The following is a 19,527-nucleotide window of genomic DNA, read 5'->3' on the forward strand; positions in this document are numbered from 1 at the left end:
AAGCAGCCTACTGATAGTATCAGTTGAACAGCCTAGAGAACCCATCATTTTTATATTCGCAAATTGAAGGTTCTCTCCCCCCCCCCCTTTTTCCCTGTCTCTGTTAGAAGCAGCTTCCCTGCTGAACAGTAGAGGTAGGGAAAAATATATATATTTACACTGCCAGCATAGAGATCTCTCATGACATTTATCTTGGCACAGGAGCAGATCCTAGATAGCATGCTTAAGATAAATGTCATTACAAGAATTAGCCATCAAATACATTTTTATATATTTACATAAAGCGTACGATGAGGTTTTAAAATGAAGCCTTAGAAGAAGCAGATGAGAACATCCGTAAGAGACAACTGTAAGGTCCCATACGTGAAAATATTTAGAAAGTCAGTATAGTAGCTTAATTTTGTTTTCAGCTTACAAAGTGTCTCAGCTGTCTATAATGTTTATTTGTTATATTGATCAGGTAGAAACAACTAGCAGTCTTAACTCCCTGGCAAATCTGAGGTTTTATGGGCAAACCTGAGGGACATTGCACAGGTGAGCAAATAAGAAGAGATAATAGGAGAAGATTTAGGGAAATATTCACATATCATATCTCTCTGAGATGACAGCATAGTCTCTTTAATGTTTTTTCTTGCATGTTGAGAGAGGTAGGAATGACTGTATTGTGTTCAGGTACCAAATCGTCAGTATGATTAAGGCTGTGGCATGTTTTGTCATCTCAAAAAGGAATTGAGCATCATTTGCTTTTCTTGTGAATAAGAAGTTGTCCTGGAGTGAAAGTGGTAAGCTGTATTTCCCTGAAGAGATGGTTAAAGGTACTGTTAGTCTTATAAATGTGGCTCTTTGTTTGGAGGGCTTGTTGGGGATGTGTGCGTGGGGAAATAGGAAGATATGGAAGAGCTGATCTTTCATCCTTCAACAAGGGGTAGAATTCAAGTAACTTGTAAGCAGATTTAATCCATTTCTGGCTTATGAAAATATTATTTCTCTTTGTTTGGGTTGAATATTTCTGAAAACATACTTGCTTTTGAAGTTTAGAAGGTATAGAAATACATCTCTAATGCAGAAAAATTATGTAGGTCTGACCAATCCACGTGAGTTTGAATAGATGTAGGAGTCATTGGTAATGTATCCAATAAATCTTTAGGTAAATCATTGTCCATGTACCTTATCCTGCTCTAAGGACACGGTTCTGTAATTATCTATCTTTTTGTACCAGTCTTTATCTCATCAGTAGATCTTGCTGCTTATCAGAATATTTCATAGATCTATTTATGTCAACCACAGCTCCACTAGGAATAAAATGGGCTAGTACTGCAAGAAATAAGGGTAATTTGGTGAAAGATAACTTGTCTTAAACTTGATTGTAGATGATATCACAATGACAGTGGAAATCTTGGAATATAGCGATATGCTGATCGAAACCAGACAAACTAAACAATGAAGCAAACAAAACCCTAGAATAGTTTGAGAAGCAGCAGTGGTCCAAAATGAGTACTTTAATGATGCCAGGGAGGAGGAAATAAACAGCCTTTTGTGAAAAGGAAGAGTGTAGCCTCATATAAAGGCAATAGCATGCCAGAAAATAAATATCAAAAGTGACAGATGTAAAAGTAGAAAAATACATTTTGTCAAAGAAGTAATGCTACTGCTTTCCAACAGCAACCCAAGAGGTGTTTTATCTAGAGAGATCTGTGGTGCAAGAAAAGCTGCCTTGTTTATAATTCCTTACCTGTTTTAATGCTTGATTGAAAAATAAAGACTAACAGTGAGATTTAGAGCTTGAATTCTTGAGCGAAGACCCTTCTTGCTGTTCCCAATGAGACCATATTGTTGTGCTTCTTGATAGGAAGAGAACTGTTAATAGAACCAATTTAGGACCATGGATAATATTTATACCTCTCTGCTTTCATTCCTATTAAAATATGGATGAAAAACAGACATAGTATCTGTAAAACAGATTAGGCTGAAATTGCTCTCTGACTTATGCTTTTTAAAAGCTTCTAAAGCTTTAAGGAATAAATTACTTAAGTTGCCTATACTTCTGAAATATGTGTTTCTGGTGAAGTTCAATGAAGTTGGTAATTGTTAGTGTGAAAGGTAGTAAGAGACCTCTTCCAGACGTCTAATCTATTTTTCTGCAGCTCTAAAATAATATTTTCAGACTGAAATGCAGACTTATTTAATTCTAGCATGCATCTTAACATATTCCCTCATTTACTAAAAATACAGGTAATGTTAACTTAGGGTTTTGTAAGTACCTGTATACATGCATGCAGATTGCTTACAAGAAAATCATCTGTCCCTCCAAGGATGTCTAGTGTGAGAAATAACAGAAAAAGACCATGTTTGGATTGATAGATGATGGCATGGGGTAATTAGATTGTTCAGAACATCGCTAGAGCTATTATTTATAAATTTCCAGGCCTTGCTTTCTCCTAATCATTGAAAGAATTTGTCAACATACATTTCCTCCTCCTCACCAGAGGATGACGTGAAGTGCAGCCCACTATATATGCTGACAAGACAAGAACTTTTGTGATTGCCTTACAATATTCCTAAAATGAATATTTCTCTAGATAGCAATTTATTTCATGCAGAGAGATCTTAATGAAAGACACAAACTTACCTAGTCTTAACTTCTATTAAGCGTACAATTGAAGTAGTTTCACAGCTCAAAATAGTGATATATTGATGATGGAATAAGTGAATGGTCTGGCCAGGGAAATGCTCCATTTTGACTCACTGTTGATTACGAACCTGACAAAATCTGTACTGGTGGCTGCTTTCCATACAGCTGAGAGACCTGGGGATTTAATTCTGCCTGAACTCACATTGGTTCCAAAGTGGATGTGCGTGCACTTGGCCCCAAATTGCAGGAGTGTGAGGGAATAACCACTTGCATGTTGCTCCGCTGTCCTCCACCTTGGAAGAGGACACTTTTATGATGAGGTCACTTGTACGGCAGGAGGAAGGCTGGGATGTTGCATGCGGAGAGCTCTGATGGAGGCAGTTCTGGGTGGTGGCACGTGGATATATTCCTTCCTTGTGCCCACTTGTGTTATTTGTGGTTTCCCACTGCAGCTGACCTGACCCTGGTGAATGGAGAGGAGAGCTGCATATACTTTGTTGGGAATTCTCTTGGACTCCAGCCAAAGAAAGTTAAAACTTACTTGGACGAAGAACTGGACAAGTGGGCTCGAACGTAAGTAGACCCTGTGAAACACCACCCTGTGCTTTAGATGAGCACACTGCTTTATTCTAGGATTTGCCTTAGAAATGCTTGAGTAAAAGAACAGTGTGCTAAACCCTCCCCAGCACAGGAATAAAATGTTCAGTGTTTTCCTAGAACTGTTTAAATCTCCTTTAAAAGGTGTGAGCAGCAAAGGAGGCAGAGAGAAATTTTCAGCTATGATGACCTGTGCTGCTCATGATGGCTCTGCTTTGACCCCTCTGAAGGGCTGTGCAGTTTAACCATCCCCATCCAATTGCTGCGTAAGTTTATACACAAGGTGCACGAACTTTACTGCACCTTGTGGTTACTGCAGTTTGCTAAGGAACATGATTCAGTTTCAGGACTTGTGATGTTTTTAATTCATATTTTAACTGCTTGTGATTCACTTGAAGGAATCTACAGTTGGGTCAGTTCCCCTTGAAATGGCACAGAGTACAAATGCTGATATCTCCCCAGTAGCACTTCTTCTTGACCCAAGTTGATGTTGCAGATGGAGGCTGCATGATGTAAATGTGAAAAGTTTGTGGCTGCTGTTTGCCTTGTTAATAGATGGATGCTGTGAACTAATAAAAATGGTTTACTGTTTCTTATTTATTACTTCTTTTCTTAGAAGTGAAAAGAAGGTTGAGAATGAATGGGAATGGGATTGAACTTTGGGAAGCCCTCTTTCCTGCTGGTTATTCATTCAGTGCAGCACTGCAGTTTCTACAGTCATTTGAAAAAAATTGCAACCTTGTCCATTTCTGTATGATTATCGTACTTTATCAGAGAAACAGCTGAGTTCTTTCGAAAGCTAAAAAGCAGATTTTATCTGTTAGTGATGCACCGCGAGTGCAAATGTATTTCAGCTCCCTCAGTGCACCTTTTTATTGGTTCACTTCCATCCCTAGGTTTGTCTTTGCTACAGTGAAGCATATATTTTTTTCTTCCCCCTCAACGATTATAAAATTTTGAAAGAAAAGTGTAGGCAGCATGTTTCTCCAGAAGATCAAAAGCCCCTTAAGTAGCTGTATCCAAGGGGGAAATATGGCTGGATGTGATTTCTAGCCACCAGAAGAGAGGCAGCAAACCTAAAAAGGCTATTTGGATCTGAGTTGTATTTTTGGCAAACAGATTACCCGGAATACATCAAAGATTTCAAGAAAATAAATTTACAAAAAAAATTTCCAAAATGGTGCTGGCTGCAGATGTACTTAAGGCAACTGAGACAGTCAAGGTGAGATCGAGCAAAATTTGAACTAAGGAATTTGTGTGAAGGAAATGATGGTGGCAGGGAGGGAGGATCAATTGATGGGGGCTGCAAAGGGATAGGGAGCTGGAACACAAATTGTTCTTCTGGTCACCAAGGTCAGCTTAGCAAAATCCGGTGTAAGAGAGCAGCTGAAGCTTGCTCAATGCCTTCTCTGTTGGCAGTGTTGAATTTAGTGGCTGTGGCTGGGATAAAAATAAGTAGCAAGACTCTAAGAAATGGTGTATGAATTAGAAACATCCTTCAAGTCAATAGTGATACAGATTCTGTCTCTCTTAGAAAACGTGATAAACCAATTTGGTTGCTATGTCATGGGACTCATCTTAAATAGCTGCTGCACTGTCTATTTAAAATGTTTTCACTGCTTCTAGCTGGTGGCAAGAGTGAAAGGGACAATTACCTGGGAGCCACCACTGGGGATGAGAAGCTTGTGACTCTGAGTGCTGATGGCCATAACTCATTAGCACAAGGCCTGGAAAGGAAAAGGCTTTCACGTGTTTTCTTCTTTCTTGTGTTCCCTCTCACACTGGCACTGCGTTCCCCCCACACACAGTTCAAGTGGGGGATTATTGCTTGCTTTCCTTGCTGGCTTTTCTGACTCCAACATAATTTCTGGTTTGGGATTTTCTTCTTTCCATGTTCCTCCTTCTTCTCTTTTGTATTAATATATAGAGACTTCAGAGATAGATAGATAATAGAGATTTAAGCCACTGATGCTCTTAGTGTAGATTAAAATAAGAGCATTGGAGACTTCATCTTTTTTGTTTGCTTGTTTTGATTTCTACTGAATCTTAGGTTTCCTGAATGGAGGCAAAGAGATGAAGGGTTGTCTCCTCCATGCTTAGCCTAGAATCTCCAAGAATCTCCAAGATTCTACTTGTCCACTGTTTGAAATCTAAAAGATCAAGGTTCCAGTGACTTGCCTGGTTGGATGAAGGCCAGAAGATACTTTACAGTATCTTTTTTTCCTCTTCATCTGCCAAAGCTGTTTATGCAATTAATGCATTTTATAGAATAATTGCATGCAAACATACTCAAAGGTTAAAAACAAATAAATAATAATTTAAAAAAATTGCCTTTTGCAATAACTCATTGAAGTGGAGTTGTTAAATCAGGATGAAGTCTGCTGTAGGTCAGTTGTGCTTTGCAAGGAGATGGCAAGGGAGGGGAGAGCCTGTGATATGGAAGTCTGAGGACTGAGCTTGTTTAGTTGGGCAAAATGAAGACTGAAAGGAAAAGGATTACTGAATGTGTCATGATATAATCATTAGGGGGGAAGGAACAGCATGTGAAATAACATACTGGTATGGAAAATATAAACTGAGAATTAATACACTCATGGTAGAAACTAATTAACTATATATACTAGGAAGCATTTAAGCAATCTAGTAACAACCTTCTGGTATAATAGAAAAAAATATCCAAGTCTGATGAGGGCTTTACCATATGGCACCTGCAGTACCAAAAGGCTGGTTTTAGTGCATCAAAAGGTGTCTTTCATGCTGAACTCACCCTGCAGTACATAACAGCCCTGTAAACAGGAGGGCAGCTTGGGCAAAGCCACTTCTCTGCCATACTGTAAGAGTCATCTCTGTATTGTACGCTTTAGCACACTGTATGTTAGGACTGTAAATGTCTCCCTTATTGCACTGTTTTTGTTTGTGTGTGTGTGTGTGTGTGTGTGTGTGTGTGTGTGTGCGTGTTTCAGTTTTATCTTTAATCTATTACTCCGTACAGTTAATTTTTCCTTGGGTATGTCCTTTCCTTTGACTACTTCTTTGCTTGAAGCCAACAAGAAAGTTAAGAGTCTGAATTGGCTCCTTAAGCAGCTTGCATCATTTTTGGCAAAGAAGCAAGAAGGAAATGTCCATTTGAACAAGATTTGGATGAGTGCAGAAGATTCCTGAAGCTGACAGTTAATGTAAATCCCTATTGTTACCTCCTTTGGAGCCGTGGGATCATATCAGAAAAAGTGTTTTTAGTTTTCATAGTGACTTTTAAATCAGCCAGGCCTCAGCAAACAAAATGTGGCATTGAGATTTCTTCCCAAATTGACAACAAAATGGTAACTGACAAAAAATTAATTTGCAGAATGAGAAGTTCTGTCAGTAGCTTAAGGAATGGATCTATTTATATGACGCCTTACTATTTGATGAGATGTGTTTTGTATCCATTAATTTGGGTACTCCAATTTAAATCTCTCTTGCTATCCAGAGTGCAGTGGAAGAAAAATAAGTTAGGTTACCTGTGTCTGAGGGGAACACCAGAAGCACTGCCGTTGTCCTTAAAGATTATTACCCCCAGTGTCTACCAGAGCTCAGAGAGGGTGGCATAATATACAGAGAGATAAATTCTCTGAGGCAGAGCATAGAATTTTACAACCTAAGTGGAATAGGATGTATTGTGCCATCAGCAAAGGCTACAGACTTTCATGTGATTAAAATTAAAAAAAAAAAGTCCAAGAATATGCCTTTAACTACCATTTTAGCTGCAATAATTTTTGTCTCTTGGCATTTATATTGGCCATCAAGAGGAAGGCAAGCTGTAAGATGTGCCATAATAATATGAATAATAATTAATGCTGGTTCTCCCCTTTTTCACTGTACTCAATTTTTTTTGTGTGTTTTCTTTTCAAAATAAAATAATCTCATGGCTAATATCTTGTATCTGTCTTCATGATAACTTGGAAATTTATTCTGATTTTTTTGTTACTCTTGTATGTTGGGAGAGTGAGCTTTTGTCAGTAAATTCTCATTAGAAGGACACTAATGGCTATAAAATCAGAGAAAGCTAATGAACGAGAATCCCATAGCTAGTTAGGGCTTCTTTTTCCTATCTGATTATGTTCAGTATTCTCTTTCAGAAATGCAGATTCCTTCAGGCCAGGAGCCACTGAAAATCCGTTTGTGTTTTTCTTTTTCTTTTAAAAAATAAAAAAGTAAAAATCTGTATTATGCCAAATTTTCTTGATCACTGTATTACACTTAAGGATAGGAAGGAAAACTGGCTATAAGTGTCTTGCTGTTTGTGGAACACATACCTCTGTCTTTAGGGAAAGCAACTGCATTATGTCCTGATTGGAGAAGCTAGGAACTGTGTTTCTCCATTTACCCAGCTACTGCTCTTATTCTTCATCTATGAAATATTCTTGTAAATGAACACTATTTCACCTGCCCGCTTCCTCATCTCAAGATCTCATCAGAGAGTAATTCCAAAACTGAGAAAAGCAGTCAGCTGGTGAACTGTGACCTTATCCAAATTAAGGAGCGAGGTCCTCCTCTTAATCTCTGTGGAGTAAGACTGGTTGAATGTAGGGAGACTGTATTTTGTCTGTAAGAGATGTTCAGTATTGCCTGTGTTAAGCGGTAACTAGCCCAAAATCAATTGGTATTTCACAAAGAATAGGCAAAAAATGTTGGAAACAAATTGTATACTTTGTGCCAGTTTGTATTTTCTTTGCTTGGGGTTGTGGTTCTTCTGGAAATACCCCTAAGAGGTGTGAGTTAGAGACAAGGCAATCAGAAAATCTGACTGTAAAAGCATTCAGGTTATCTATGTAGATGGAACAAAATTCTGCCTGAGGCAGGAAATTTGGAGGTGGATGGGTTAAAAACAATCCACACAAATAGTGTGAAGGCATGGGGGGCTGGCTGGGATTCTCTCATACGCACTCCTTTGTCACATCTTAATCTGCCAGAAGTCTTCTCTTGATTTTAAGTGAATATTGTAGGCTCATTCCTCTTTAAAAGGTTTCTTACGTGCTGTTTTTCCTTTTTCTCATTGCAACTTTTCAGGCTTATTTTTTCTACTCTGTTTCCTACTGTCTCAGTTTCTTTTTGAAGCTGCTTTATACTTGGTTCCCATGCAGCCTGGCATTTCTGACTCCACAGGTACCCTGTGGTGCTCTGCAAATGTGAAAATCATCCAGTGTGAGATAGAATGAGATGGAAGCCCAGAGCAATGTTCCCCTGGATTAGCACCATTATTGCTTTTCTCAATCTGCTTTCATTTGCATTTAAATCTGAACGCCACCTCCTGTATGTTTAAGGAACTTTACAATTTTTTATTTTTGTATGCATTGGTGACTTCTTTAAAAATTAAATTCTGTCATGTTCAAAGCAAAAATAAATAAATAAATAAAGGCACTTAATCCAGAACTGAACAGATAAGTCTCTTTGGAATAGTGATGCATTCAGATCTATAGTGCTTGCGTTATCCACTGTAGGCAGGAACAGTTTTCAAAATAAAGTTTAAAAATACCCTCTGTTAAAGCAAAGACATCTAATTGCATATCTAGAATAATCTGACAGGGAGAAAAGAAGCAATTTACACATAGCTGTTTGGGCAGCTTTATGCAGATGGGTGAGTTCAGAGAGTAGACTTGTGTAACAGAAATTGATTGACAAGAAAAGTTGAATAGACTGCCCATGGAGATGCTGGATTCACCATCCCTGGAACTGTTTAAGAGAAGGGGTAGATATGGCACTGAGGAACATGGTTAGTGAGCGTGGTGGCGATAGGTTGATGGTTGGACTAGATGATCCCAATTGTCCTAACCAGGTATATTTCTTAGGACCCACCCAAACGGAGCAGTATGTTTTCATGCCTTACCTCTCTTTCCTTGCAGAGGGGTTCATGGCCACTTCAATGGGCAGCGCCCGTGGGCACTGGCGGATGAATGCCTCGTGGACCTGATGGCTGAGCTGGTTGGTAGGTGTGAACTGCAGGGAAAACTTTCTCTAGAAATGGAAACAAACTTCTTTTAAGATGGAAAGCCCTTAAGCTCTTAATTCCTTGTATTTTTTTCATGTAGAAGTAGTTTTTTTCTTATTGCCTAGTACATGGAGTAACACTTTGTTTTAAGACTGCAAGTGATTTAAGAGATGAATGTAGGCAATAATATACGAGCATACGCATATCACAGATCTAATTGCAGCAAAGGGTTTCTTGGAGCCTCATAAACCAATTGGTCTAACATGTGAAGTCCTTTTAAAGAGCACTTGGCATTACAGACTCTGATCCTCCCTCCTAAAAATGTAATAGTGAACTTTCCCTTTTGAGAAATGATTTCTACCTAGACATTTTCTGCTTTTCCTTTTTTCCTCATCACTAAATCCAGCCTCATATTTGAGAACTGCTTATGTCAATGAAGCAAGTAATTGGGGCAGGACCTGCTATTTGTAAGTTCCCATTACCCTACTGTACTCCTTGAGGAGTCCAAGTGCTGCAGGATGTGGGCAGTAAATGCAGCTGGTTATTTTGGAGATTGAAAAGTAGCCCTGGAGACTTCTCCTGGTGATTTTGCCAGCCACAAAAGCAGTCATCTGAGTCTGAATGCAAATTTCCTCTATTGCCTCTTATTCTGGCCTGTTTGCTGTTGCTGAAATAACTTTCACTGGGATTTTGTTAAGATTTGTTGCTATCAGAAGGGGGGAGGAGAGATGTTACTGACATAGTTTGTCTCAGACCCATTTTCTCCCCAGTCCTTACAGCTGCTGTCAAGGTTAGGTTAGGAGATTCTATTAAGATTTGTCCAGTATTTCAATTTATTTGTTGAGCTTAATTGTCAATATTGATCACTTAAACCAAATTATCATGTGTTCATTTATGCATTCTGTAAGGATAAAATATTACTATTGTTGACCATTCGTATGCTAGATATTGTCTTGTGTAATTTCTTCTCCAAGTCTAGACAAGAGCTCAATGAGAAAGGTGTGTTTTTCTCCTTCAGGCGAAGCTAATGGATTCTGAACAGCAGGAAAGGGAGACATTAAAGAATGTTTAATGACAAGTGTACTTATAAATTTATTTTATTCCCAAAGCAAATAAAGAGAACATGTGCCAACTTTGACTTCTTTGTGAAGTTTCCAAATCAGTAGAACGTTGGACTATTATTGGAGAGGAACAAGTACTGGAACACATTTTTATACTGGGCCTATCTGTTATGTAAGTGACAAGATTATATAAATATTGGTGAGGCTATGATGAGCATCAGTGTGCTTTGTGGAGCAATCCCATTTGCAGAACGAAATGAAAACCAAAATGCAGATCTGTTCTTCTGTCCTCCTGTATTTTGATTTTGGCATTTGTTACTGTAGTACCTAGTATTCCCAAGAAAGTGAAGAAATTGCTTTTTTTTTTTTTTTGCTTTCACAATGTACAAGGGCAAGCTCAGCGTACATGTATCTGATAACTATCACAGAATACAAAAATGTTAGATTATAAAGGGGAAGTGTGTTGAAATGCTGGACATAGATGACCTAGGGATTTCCGTAGTTTGACCAGTCTTTCCTGGCAAGTTGATGCTTTTTGTTCTTTTGGTGTTGAAATGGGGAGCTGTGGGTAGGTGGAGAAATGCAATCAGTTACATAACTACTTTGATGCATAAGAAGGGCTTTTCAGTTGTAAACCTTGAACTTCATTAACTGGAGGGCACTATGGACGCCTCATTACTCATCAGATCTGAATGATATCATGAATGTCTGCTATGGATCTGTTCCCAAAATAGGGTTCCTGATCACCTTGTGGGGTGCAGGATTGAGCTGGGCACTGATCTCCCATACGTGCCAGCTTCAATTTGGCACAGTTTTAGGTTAATGTCACTGCAAAGAGCTAGGAGTCATTTGGGGGTCTTCTCCCCTTTGCCATCTGTTGAGGCTGCCAGCTCAGTCCATTTTATTTGTTTAATTAAAAAAATATTTTGGGTGCAGGAGTAGGGAAATGAGTTTTTCTTAAATTTTCTCTAATTTCTTGTCAGCCTCCTTATTTTTCTTTCCTTTTCCAAACTCCGAGTGACACGGATGCTTTTCATACCAAATGGACCAAAGTACCCTGAACTTATTACAACAGCTTGTTTCATTTTAGAGTGTATAACTCTCTCTCTCTATATATATATATGTTTTCTATGAAAGTTATGGTGACTGAGGTCACCCTACTGTTGACCTATTTTAGTTTTAAAACACTTCAGTGGGAAGCTTTTTGTTCTCTTGTTGTTTTCCTCAGCAGTATAGTCAAGATTATCATACTGGATTTTGTCCTCCAGAATTTTCTCAGATGTGTTTAATTAAAAAATGGAATAAGTTTTGGGCTGAAATTTGATCTGCACATTCACACATCAGCAGGTTTTTATTTATATAATATCTTTACAGCATTTTTCAGAACCTATGGAAGTAATCCTTAGAAGGTAAACAAATTAATATTTTGCAAATAATAGATGCATTATAAAAATGGCATTAACCTGTCTATATCAGTAAAAAGACAAAGAGAATAAATGCAGGAAATGTGTTATGCTAAAATGTTGTTTATTATTATGTACTGTCTTCCAGCAAGATGCAGTGTATGAGTTGAGTGAATTCTGGATTTCTCTTTATAGTGACTTTGATGTAAGAATGTAAACATAATTTTATGCCGCTTTTATTCCATATTTAATATGTTAAGGGAAAAGAGGAATTGTCAATTCTCACTCTAAGTGGTAGTGAGTGAAAAATATTTATTCAGGAATGGGCTAAAGACTGTAAAATATTTCTGCCCATCTAATGGTTTATGGTGCTATAACATTCTTGCTTATTAAATGCGGTCCCATTTTCTTGTTCAATGAAAGTTACAGTAGTAAATATGTTGTGAAATGCAGAGTCAAGGTTAGTGGAGGCCAGAGCTTTTTTCCACCCTCACACCAAGCGGCATAACGCGATGCTGGTAATCTCAGCTGCTCCTACCAGACTTTATTAAAACATTACAACCTTGGCAGGATCACCTTCCGATGGAACAAGATTAACTGTGTGGCTGCTGCTCCACGATGTGCTCAGACAGGTCTCTGTTGAGGGAAGACTGAACACCGAGCAGATTTGTAGTGACTTTGAGTGATAAGGAGTATTTGAAATAAGCAAACTGCTTATAAAATGGGAGCCTTTAGTCTTTGTTTTCAATCATTTCACAGAATGCTTTTTACTTACTCTGTTGTGGATCAATCTCCTGCTGCAGACAGAGAGGAGAAAGATGGCAGTGCCTGCCTAACACAATCATAATTGTCTCTGAAGTTGTCTTTTGCAAATGCTGCTTCCTTTTATTAAAGAGGAGATTTATCAAGCAGAACATACAGGTTTTAGCCTGTCTTGGAGATATGGTATAAAGTTAGGAAAGAAAGCAAGCAAACGTAATTTTGTCTCCTGTGTGCTGGGTCTTTGAATATTGTAATAGGTTAATTGGATCACAGAAAGGTTGTTTTCTGAAAACAGAGCAGGTTATAAGGGGTAACAGTTTTCCAATGACACGGATGAGGTTTGTTTTGTGGGCATGAAATTCAATAATGGAAAGCTTTTAATAAATATATAATTTACGGAAGACCAAGACTTACATGACAAATGTAGTGTCATATTTAATTTGGGATGCTAGCATGCAGCTAAAAGTGATCTACAGATTAACCATTAGTTTGATATGGGAGTGGTGCAGTGAGCAAAAGATTGCTCATGCAGAATTTGCTGTGAAAACCACAGGTTTCTTGGAACGAGCAGAAATAGAAAGGAAAGCACCATTTTTGATTTTATTTTTTTTTCCCAGCCTCAAAAGATCCATAGAAACATTAAGGCTGCAAATAACACTGTTTTGAGCTGCAATCACTGGCTAGCTGTCTTTGTATCTGCAGTAGAACGGGCACAAGGTGACCTCTTCCAGCAGCATGGAGCTTGTGGATGCAGTGCTATGAGAGGGAACAAAAACCAGAGGAGAACAGTTTAAGTGACGAAAAAACTTATTTTTTTCTGCTCAAGAACTAGGTTCATTTGTATTTCTTCTCACAAACTCCAAGTTCCTCATGTTCTGATTTTCCTCCTCCAAACATCTTTTATTCCTTCAGGATCATCCTCTGAACAGATTCTTCAGGCTCACTGACAGCTATCAGCAGGTCTTGCTGTTCAATAATGACAGATTTCAGCAACATGAAGAAGGTCATTGAACCTCTCAATCAAGGTGGTTCATGGCTTTTCCTGTGGTGGCAGAAGCTGAGACCTGCCTGGCAAGGAATGAATAAACTCTTCTTTTTCACAGATTTCCATGTTCTTTGATTAAGTTTCCTTGTATTGAGCTCAGCCCATGACTATGTCTCTTTCCAAGGCTGGTGAAGTTGTAGCTCAGGGAAGCCATACTATTTGGGATATAGTGGGAGTGTCTCTCCTGTGTTGATTGGGGGCCAGGACAGGAGAAACGCAGGTTTCGCTTCTCCTTTCCTTGCAGCTCCTCTTCTTTTTGCCCCAACATATTTTCCTTTCCTCTTTCTCCATCAGAGTGGCTGCTGCCTTCCCTGCCTGCTTGCTTTGCCTTCATCTCTCCCTGTCTTCAGCCTCTTTTCACCTTCAGCAAACTCCACTGATGGGTGATGACTACAGCAACATGCACAAGCCTATCTTCCTTCCAGCTGAAGAAAACTCTCAAAGCACTGATTTGTCAAGGGTGAATTACTACTTTTCAACAACAGACATCAGGCAAAACAGAAAGAAATAGGAATTGATTTTCTCCATATCTCAACACAGTACTTTGCCTAAGAGTCCCTCATCCTGCCTGAAACCTTTCACCAATGGTTGATAAAGGTTTGAGAATTCGTTGCTTAATACTCTGTAATAACAATTAGTTGTTACTCCATTAGCTCTGTCTGTGATTAACTGTGGCCAAAAGGCATCTGTTATTCCCCTCCCTAGAGCTATGTAGCTATGGCTGCTTCCTGTTAAGTTGCCACATTAATAATGGCCTGTTATATTCATTAGGCCATTTTGGCTTGTTTTTTTAATTAGAGATGAGGTTTATGTTGACAACACAGCTGCCACCTACGACAGATGATTGTCTCAATATGTTTTCTTACTTGTTTTACAGATAAACTTACGACAAAAATAAGTCTGAAATCTTGCTTTACGTATAGGCTTATGACCTGATTTTTGTCTGAGGTATTAATGGTAATAAATCTGCTAGTGTTTTGCCAAGAAATGGAAATACTTCATTGCTTTTTGTTTTTCTGTGGCTGACCTGAAAAAGAAATATTTTCCTGCTAGTGTGGTGTAGTGAGTCAGACAAGAAATCTTTTTCCTTCTCTGTGATGACACCTCAAACATTTGTTTACTTTCCTGTTTTTAGAGAAACATTGACTGAAGACATTTTTCTTATTTTATTTTCTCAACACTTCACAAGGTTTCTCTGAAATTGTGAATCAAATCCAAAACAGTATATATATATATTTTTATTTCAGGTGCCCAAAGACATGAAGTAGCCTTAATGAACGGACTAACTGTTAACTTGCACCTCCTTATGGTATGTCTTCATGATGTTTATCTGATGTGTTGACAAATGTTTTTTCCTTTATTTGTGAATGGCTGTGACAAATACGCTCTTTTTTATGTAAGTAAACTGTTTTGTAGGGATCTCATGAAGGCAACACCAGGCAAAAACTTAACTTTCCTTAAGCCCTTGAAATAGTATCTTGAGAAACATCATTTCTGTACAAGACTTGGCTCCACTAGAACAGAAAAGCTGGACAGAAAGATGATTTCAAGGAACAAGCTGCCCAGGGAAGTGGTAGTGTCACCATCTCTGAAGGTGTTTAAGGGAAGGGTAGATGTAGTACTCCAGGACATGATTTACTGGACAGTACTGGTGGTAAATGGAGGTTCTTTCCAACCTTAATAATTCTATTCTATGACTTCATAAAGTTTGAGCTTTTCTTGCATATGCTGTATGTCAGTCCTCACAGAGGATATGAGAATATTAATTGATGGTAATTAAACATCCTAAATAGCTGCTCAACTCTGGATTCTGTGCCAAATTTGAGAGCTAAAGAAAGACAAGACCAATGAGTAAAGATGGAGTAGTAATGTCTATTACATGTCAAATCATTATTTAAGTCCTGCATTTTATATAACTACAAAATGCAAAACATCTGTTTGTTGGTTTTATGACACCGTGGCCTTAAACGTGGTTTCCTTTTAAGTAGCTCCTTCAACAGTTATATCCATGGTTCTTCATTGATTCCAAAGTTTGGATCAAATGAACGATCACATGAGGTTTTGCATGGTCAACATGTAGAATAAACATATTAGCATTTAGATCTTGTCTGTAATGTGTCTCTGAATTTCTCAAATTAAGGCACCTGAAGCAGGGCAGGGTGGGGCTATGTATAAGCTAATTAACCTAATTGCTTTGCTGAGAATTAGGTGCAATGCAGCTAGAACTCAAGTAAACAGGCTACACTGAGCCCTGTGGAACCATCTCTACATCATTGTCATGAACAAGAGGGCTCCTAAGTCTGCTCCTACTCCTCCTCTTGGTGATGATGATGAGTAGGAAAGGCCATTCCCCTGAAGGTGCTGAGATGGTCAGAATGAGGTCTTTACAGAAAGCTTGATCCTTTCATCCAGCTTGTTTCAGAGGCAATGATTTGATAGCTAATGTTTTAGAGCTGAGATGGAAATGCAGTTCTTTGTGCTGTTTGTTATTCCCTGTCTGCAGTCAAATCTTTGCCGTTGATTCTTGTAAGAGCAAGTTTTCACTATTGGATTTTTTGCGACCTTCATTATGAATCTATAAAATACAGTATTATAATGTTCTCCTACTTTGATAAATGTTATACGGACAGAGAAATATTTGTGATTTCTGGGGGATTCTCTGTAGTCTGCATGAAAGTAAAACAGTCTTTATTAAGTTACATGCTGGGAGCATCTCTGCTGAGGTACATTTCAACATATCTTTTTTTTGTTGTTGTTGTTCCTAACAGCTATCTTTCTTTAAGCCTACTCCGACACGCTATAAAATTCTTCTAGAAGCCAAAGCCTTTCCCTCTGACCATGTAAGAAATTAATATTTTACTATATTTGTATTATTAATCATATTTTTCCTAAGAATATCAGTAGCCTGATTTGAATATTTATTAGCTCATCTTGTCCAAGAAACGTTACAATAAAAAAATCTGTCAGAAGCTTTTGAGCTAAGCATATTTTACAGATCGTAACTTTATTCCTTTTGTTCAAATAAAAAATGTTACAAGAGGAAAAGATTGAATGGGCACATTGATTTATTAGTCTTTTTAAAGACATCGAGCAAACTACTGGCCTAAATCAACTCGAGTTGTAAATGTTTTATTAATTCTTGTTGCTGTTTTACTTTATGAAACCAAATCAATACAAATTCACAGCATTAACACTTATGTATCCCCAGACAGAGATGGAAATGTTTGTTCTTAGCACTTTGGATTACTAGTTCAAACATAATTTGTCTGCTATAAAATGAGGCACAATTGTCCATGCATCATAGCTTACAGAAAATTAATCTTTGCATTTGTGACCCACTGCTACTTTATCATCAGCTCTGTAAACTCATGGAAATTGGTAACAAATTTGATTTCTAAGGTGTGATAGACACACTCAAACTACTTACAAGTTTATTTGTGTTGAAGAAGGCAGCACAATTGTATAAACCTCAAATTGCCTTTATTCCAAACAAAGGCAATTTCATGCTAATCTTGCATTTCTTCCAGGTGCACTTGTACGCTGGGACTCCATCTTTTTAAATTTGTATGGTGCTTCAGTAATAGTCAGTGCAACTCCTGCCACTTTGGTTCTCGTCATGTAATTTTAATCTATTTCATGGTATTATTTGATAATTTTTATGCTATCTCCAGCACCATGATTTAAAAAGTCAGTGTGTAAGAATTTAGAACTCTCATTTCCTCCTGGCTGTGCAGCACGTGAGGGTAACATGGGTAAGAATATGTGCCAGTCAGACCTGTTTGCATGGAAAGCAGTGCATATGTGACAACTTGGGAGTTGGTGTGTGCCAAGCGACGTGCATACCCACGGCCCAGGTTTAGCAGAATGAGCTATAGATTGTGCTGCTGTGATTTCATTGTACCATTATCTGTGCAGGTTTTGTTTGCTGACATGTGGCAAAGTGCATCTTTTGCCTTGTTTCCAACCTCATTCTGCTCCATGAGCCTATCCTACAGAATTTAGGCTTTGGCTTCATCCTTGCCATCTGATGTGAATTAAATTCTGATCTTTTCAAACCAAAGGAAATCTAGAGTGTTTTCAGAGAAGTTAGATTAGGCTTCAAGCATTAATTTTAGTGAAAGGCAAGCATCTGAATTGCTTTTCTGAAGTTCTGCTGTGCTTGGCTTTTTTTTCTTTTAGTTGCTTTATCATGTACTTAGGCTAATGTGCTCTGCATAAAAATCTCTTGCAGTATGCTGTTGAGTCCCAGCTTCGATTTCATGGACTCGATGTGGAGAAAAGCATGCTCAAGCTGCGGCCACGGGAGGTTGGTGACATGCACGTCAGCTCTCCTTGCTAGTCCTAAGGCAGAAGTGGATCTCATATAAGAGAAGGCATATGTTTGCAAATATTCTAGCAGCTGCCTGCAGAAGTTATAGTCCCGCGTTCCCTATAATGCTTTTATAGTATTTGGACAAATTTACACAAGTTTAATGTATATTTAGGTAGAATTTCAGCTTTGTAATCAGAATTACAATTGTCTGATTCAACTGGTGCATTTGCCTTAAAAATGTGACCTCCCATCCCTCCCCCCCACAACCCCATTTTTTCCTATTTGCAGAAAGCTAACAGCATCCTGAGAGAACTGCAAAAATGGAACAGTTCATTGAGAAACCCTAATGTCCTTTTAGTGTCCTGAGGTAAAAGATTGCCATAACATGAACAGCATTGTGCCTTTATCAGCACAGGCTAAGGAAAAGGTCTGCTTTGAATAATATGCAGCACAGAGTAATTTGAAAGATTGCCTTGCTTCAGTGTTGCAGTATTAAGAACTCTGCCACCTAACTATAAACCAGTGGTGACCTTTTGCTTCTGAAATCTGAATCATCTTGTAAGTAAAGAGCCCACTACTGAATGCTGATAGTTTTGTGAGAATGGTTGAGATAACAGCAGTTTGCAATACTTGCAATTCAACAATCTTGCCCTAGCTCTTTTCAGTAACAAGTCTAATTTAATTCTAGCTTTTCACTGCCTAATTGATCCCTAGGTGCTGGTATGTTTTATACAATCCCTTGCTAGGAAGACAGAAGGAGGACAGGGCAGTTGCTTTTCCATAAAGAATCAAGAATGAGAGACTTTTTGTTAAAATTCTTTTACATGTAATGACCCCATGTTTGGGGATTGTTGCGCTTTGATGATGCGAGACTTATTGTTTTTGAAACAGAAATATAGCAAACTTATAATGGTTTCCTCTGGGATATGAAGTTTATCAACAAAGTATAGGATGAAACTGTTGGACAACTTTTAATCCTTGTGAATGTCACAAATTTCAGATGATATTTAAAAATAATCATATATGCTGGCTTGTAAATTAAAGCTGTCTGAAATATTAGAGTATGAAACATGCTAAAATATGAAGTGAACAGACATTTAAAAACTGGCACTTTCGAGATAAGTTTGCTAATTTTCTTTTTTGAAGTAACTCTACTCAGAGGCTACTTCATGGCTCTACCTTTGTATATCATTACTGCGCTAAGGATTTGCTTTTGATCTCCTTATGCAAGCAGCGTGGCTTGTGTTAAAATATAGATTATGAAATCAGAAATGACAGTTTCATTACTGCCAAAGTTGATGTAAAATGTGCGCTTTAACTTTGTTTTAGGGGGAGGAGACCTTGAGGATTGAAGATATTCTTGCTGTGATTGAAGAGGAAGGGGACTCCATTGCTGTTGTTCTGTTCAGTGGGGTGCAGTACTACACAGGCCAGCTGTTTGACATCCCTAGAATAACAAAAGCTGGCCAAAAAAAGGTAGGTAGGATTGCTCCAAGCCCAGCCTAAATGTATATATAGTGAAATATTTTTGATTTCCTCTTTTTGTGGAACAAACTGGAGCGTATGTGGAAAGCTGTGGGACTCTGATAAAAGGTAAAAGCATGCTGTGCACAGATCATTTGGGAACTGAGTGCTGCGGGAAGAAAGAGGGCTGAGAGAGCCGATTTTATAGGTAGGTCTTAAGGTATGTGAGGAGATTATGGAGATTATGCGTGACTTGATTTCTACCAAGCTTTCCCTTAAGGAT

At 38.2% G+C, this 19,527-nt stretch overlaps 1 protein-coding gene across 3 annotated transcripts in view; it reads left to right on the forward strand.

Annotated features, from left to right (window-relative positions):
• The window catches only part of KYNU (kynureninase), a 53,583-nt gene that overhangs the window by 5,713 nt on the left and 28,343 nt on the right, over window positions 1–19,527 (forward strand). For 2 of the 3 annotated variants that reach the window (XR_014884435.1, XM_085228277.1), the window contains exons 3-8: window positions 3,085–3,205; window positions 9,112–9,194; window positions 14,716–14,777; window positions 16,237–16,308; window positions 17,700–17,774; window positions 19,110–19,256. Coding sequence is in view for 2 of the 3 variants with exons in the window: in XM_085228277.1 (XP_085084403.1) it covers window positions 3,085–3,205; window positions 9,112–9,194; window positions 14,716–14,777; window positions 16,237–16,308; window positions 17,700–17,774; window positions 19,110–19,256 (560 nt within the window). In the remaining variant the exon portion in view is untranslated. The remainder of the gene's footprint in view (window positions 1–3,084; window positions 3,206–9,111; window positions 9,195–14,715; window positions 14,778–16,236; window positions 16,309–17,699; window positions 17,775–19,109; window positions 19,257–19,527) is intronic. The other variant, XM_085228278.1, reaches the window with a different exon arrangement.

The sequence above is a fragment of the Meleagris gallopavo genome, chromosome 7 (genome assembly GCF_905368555.1).
Source record: "Meleagris gallopavo chromosome 7, MGAL_WU_HG_1.1, whole genome shotgun sequence".
Taxonomy (NCBI): domain Eukaryota; kingdom Metazoa; phylum Chordata; class Aves; order Galliformes; family Phasianidae; genus Meleagris; species Meleagris gallopavo.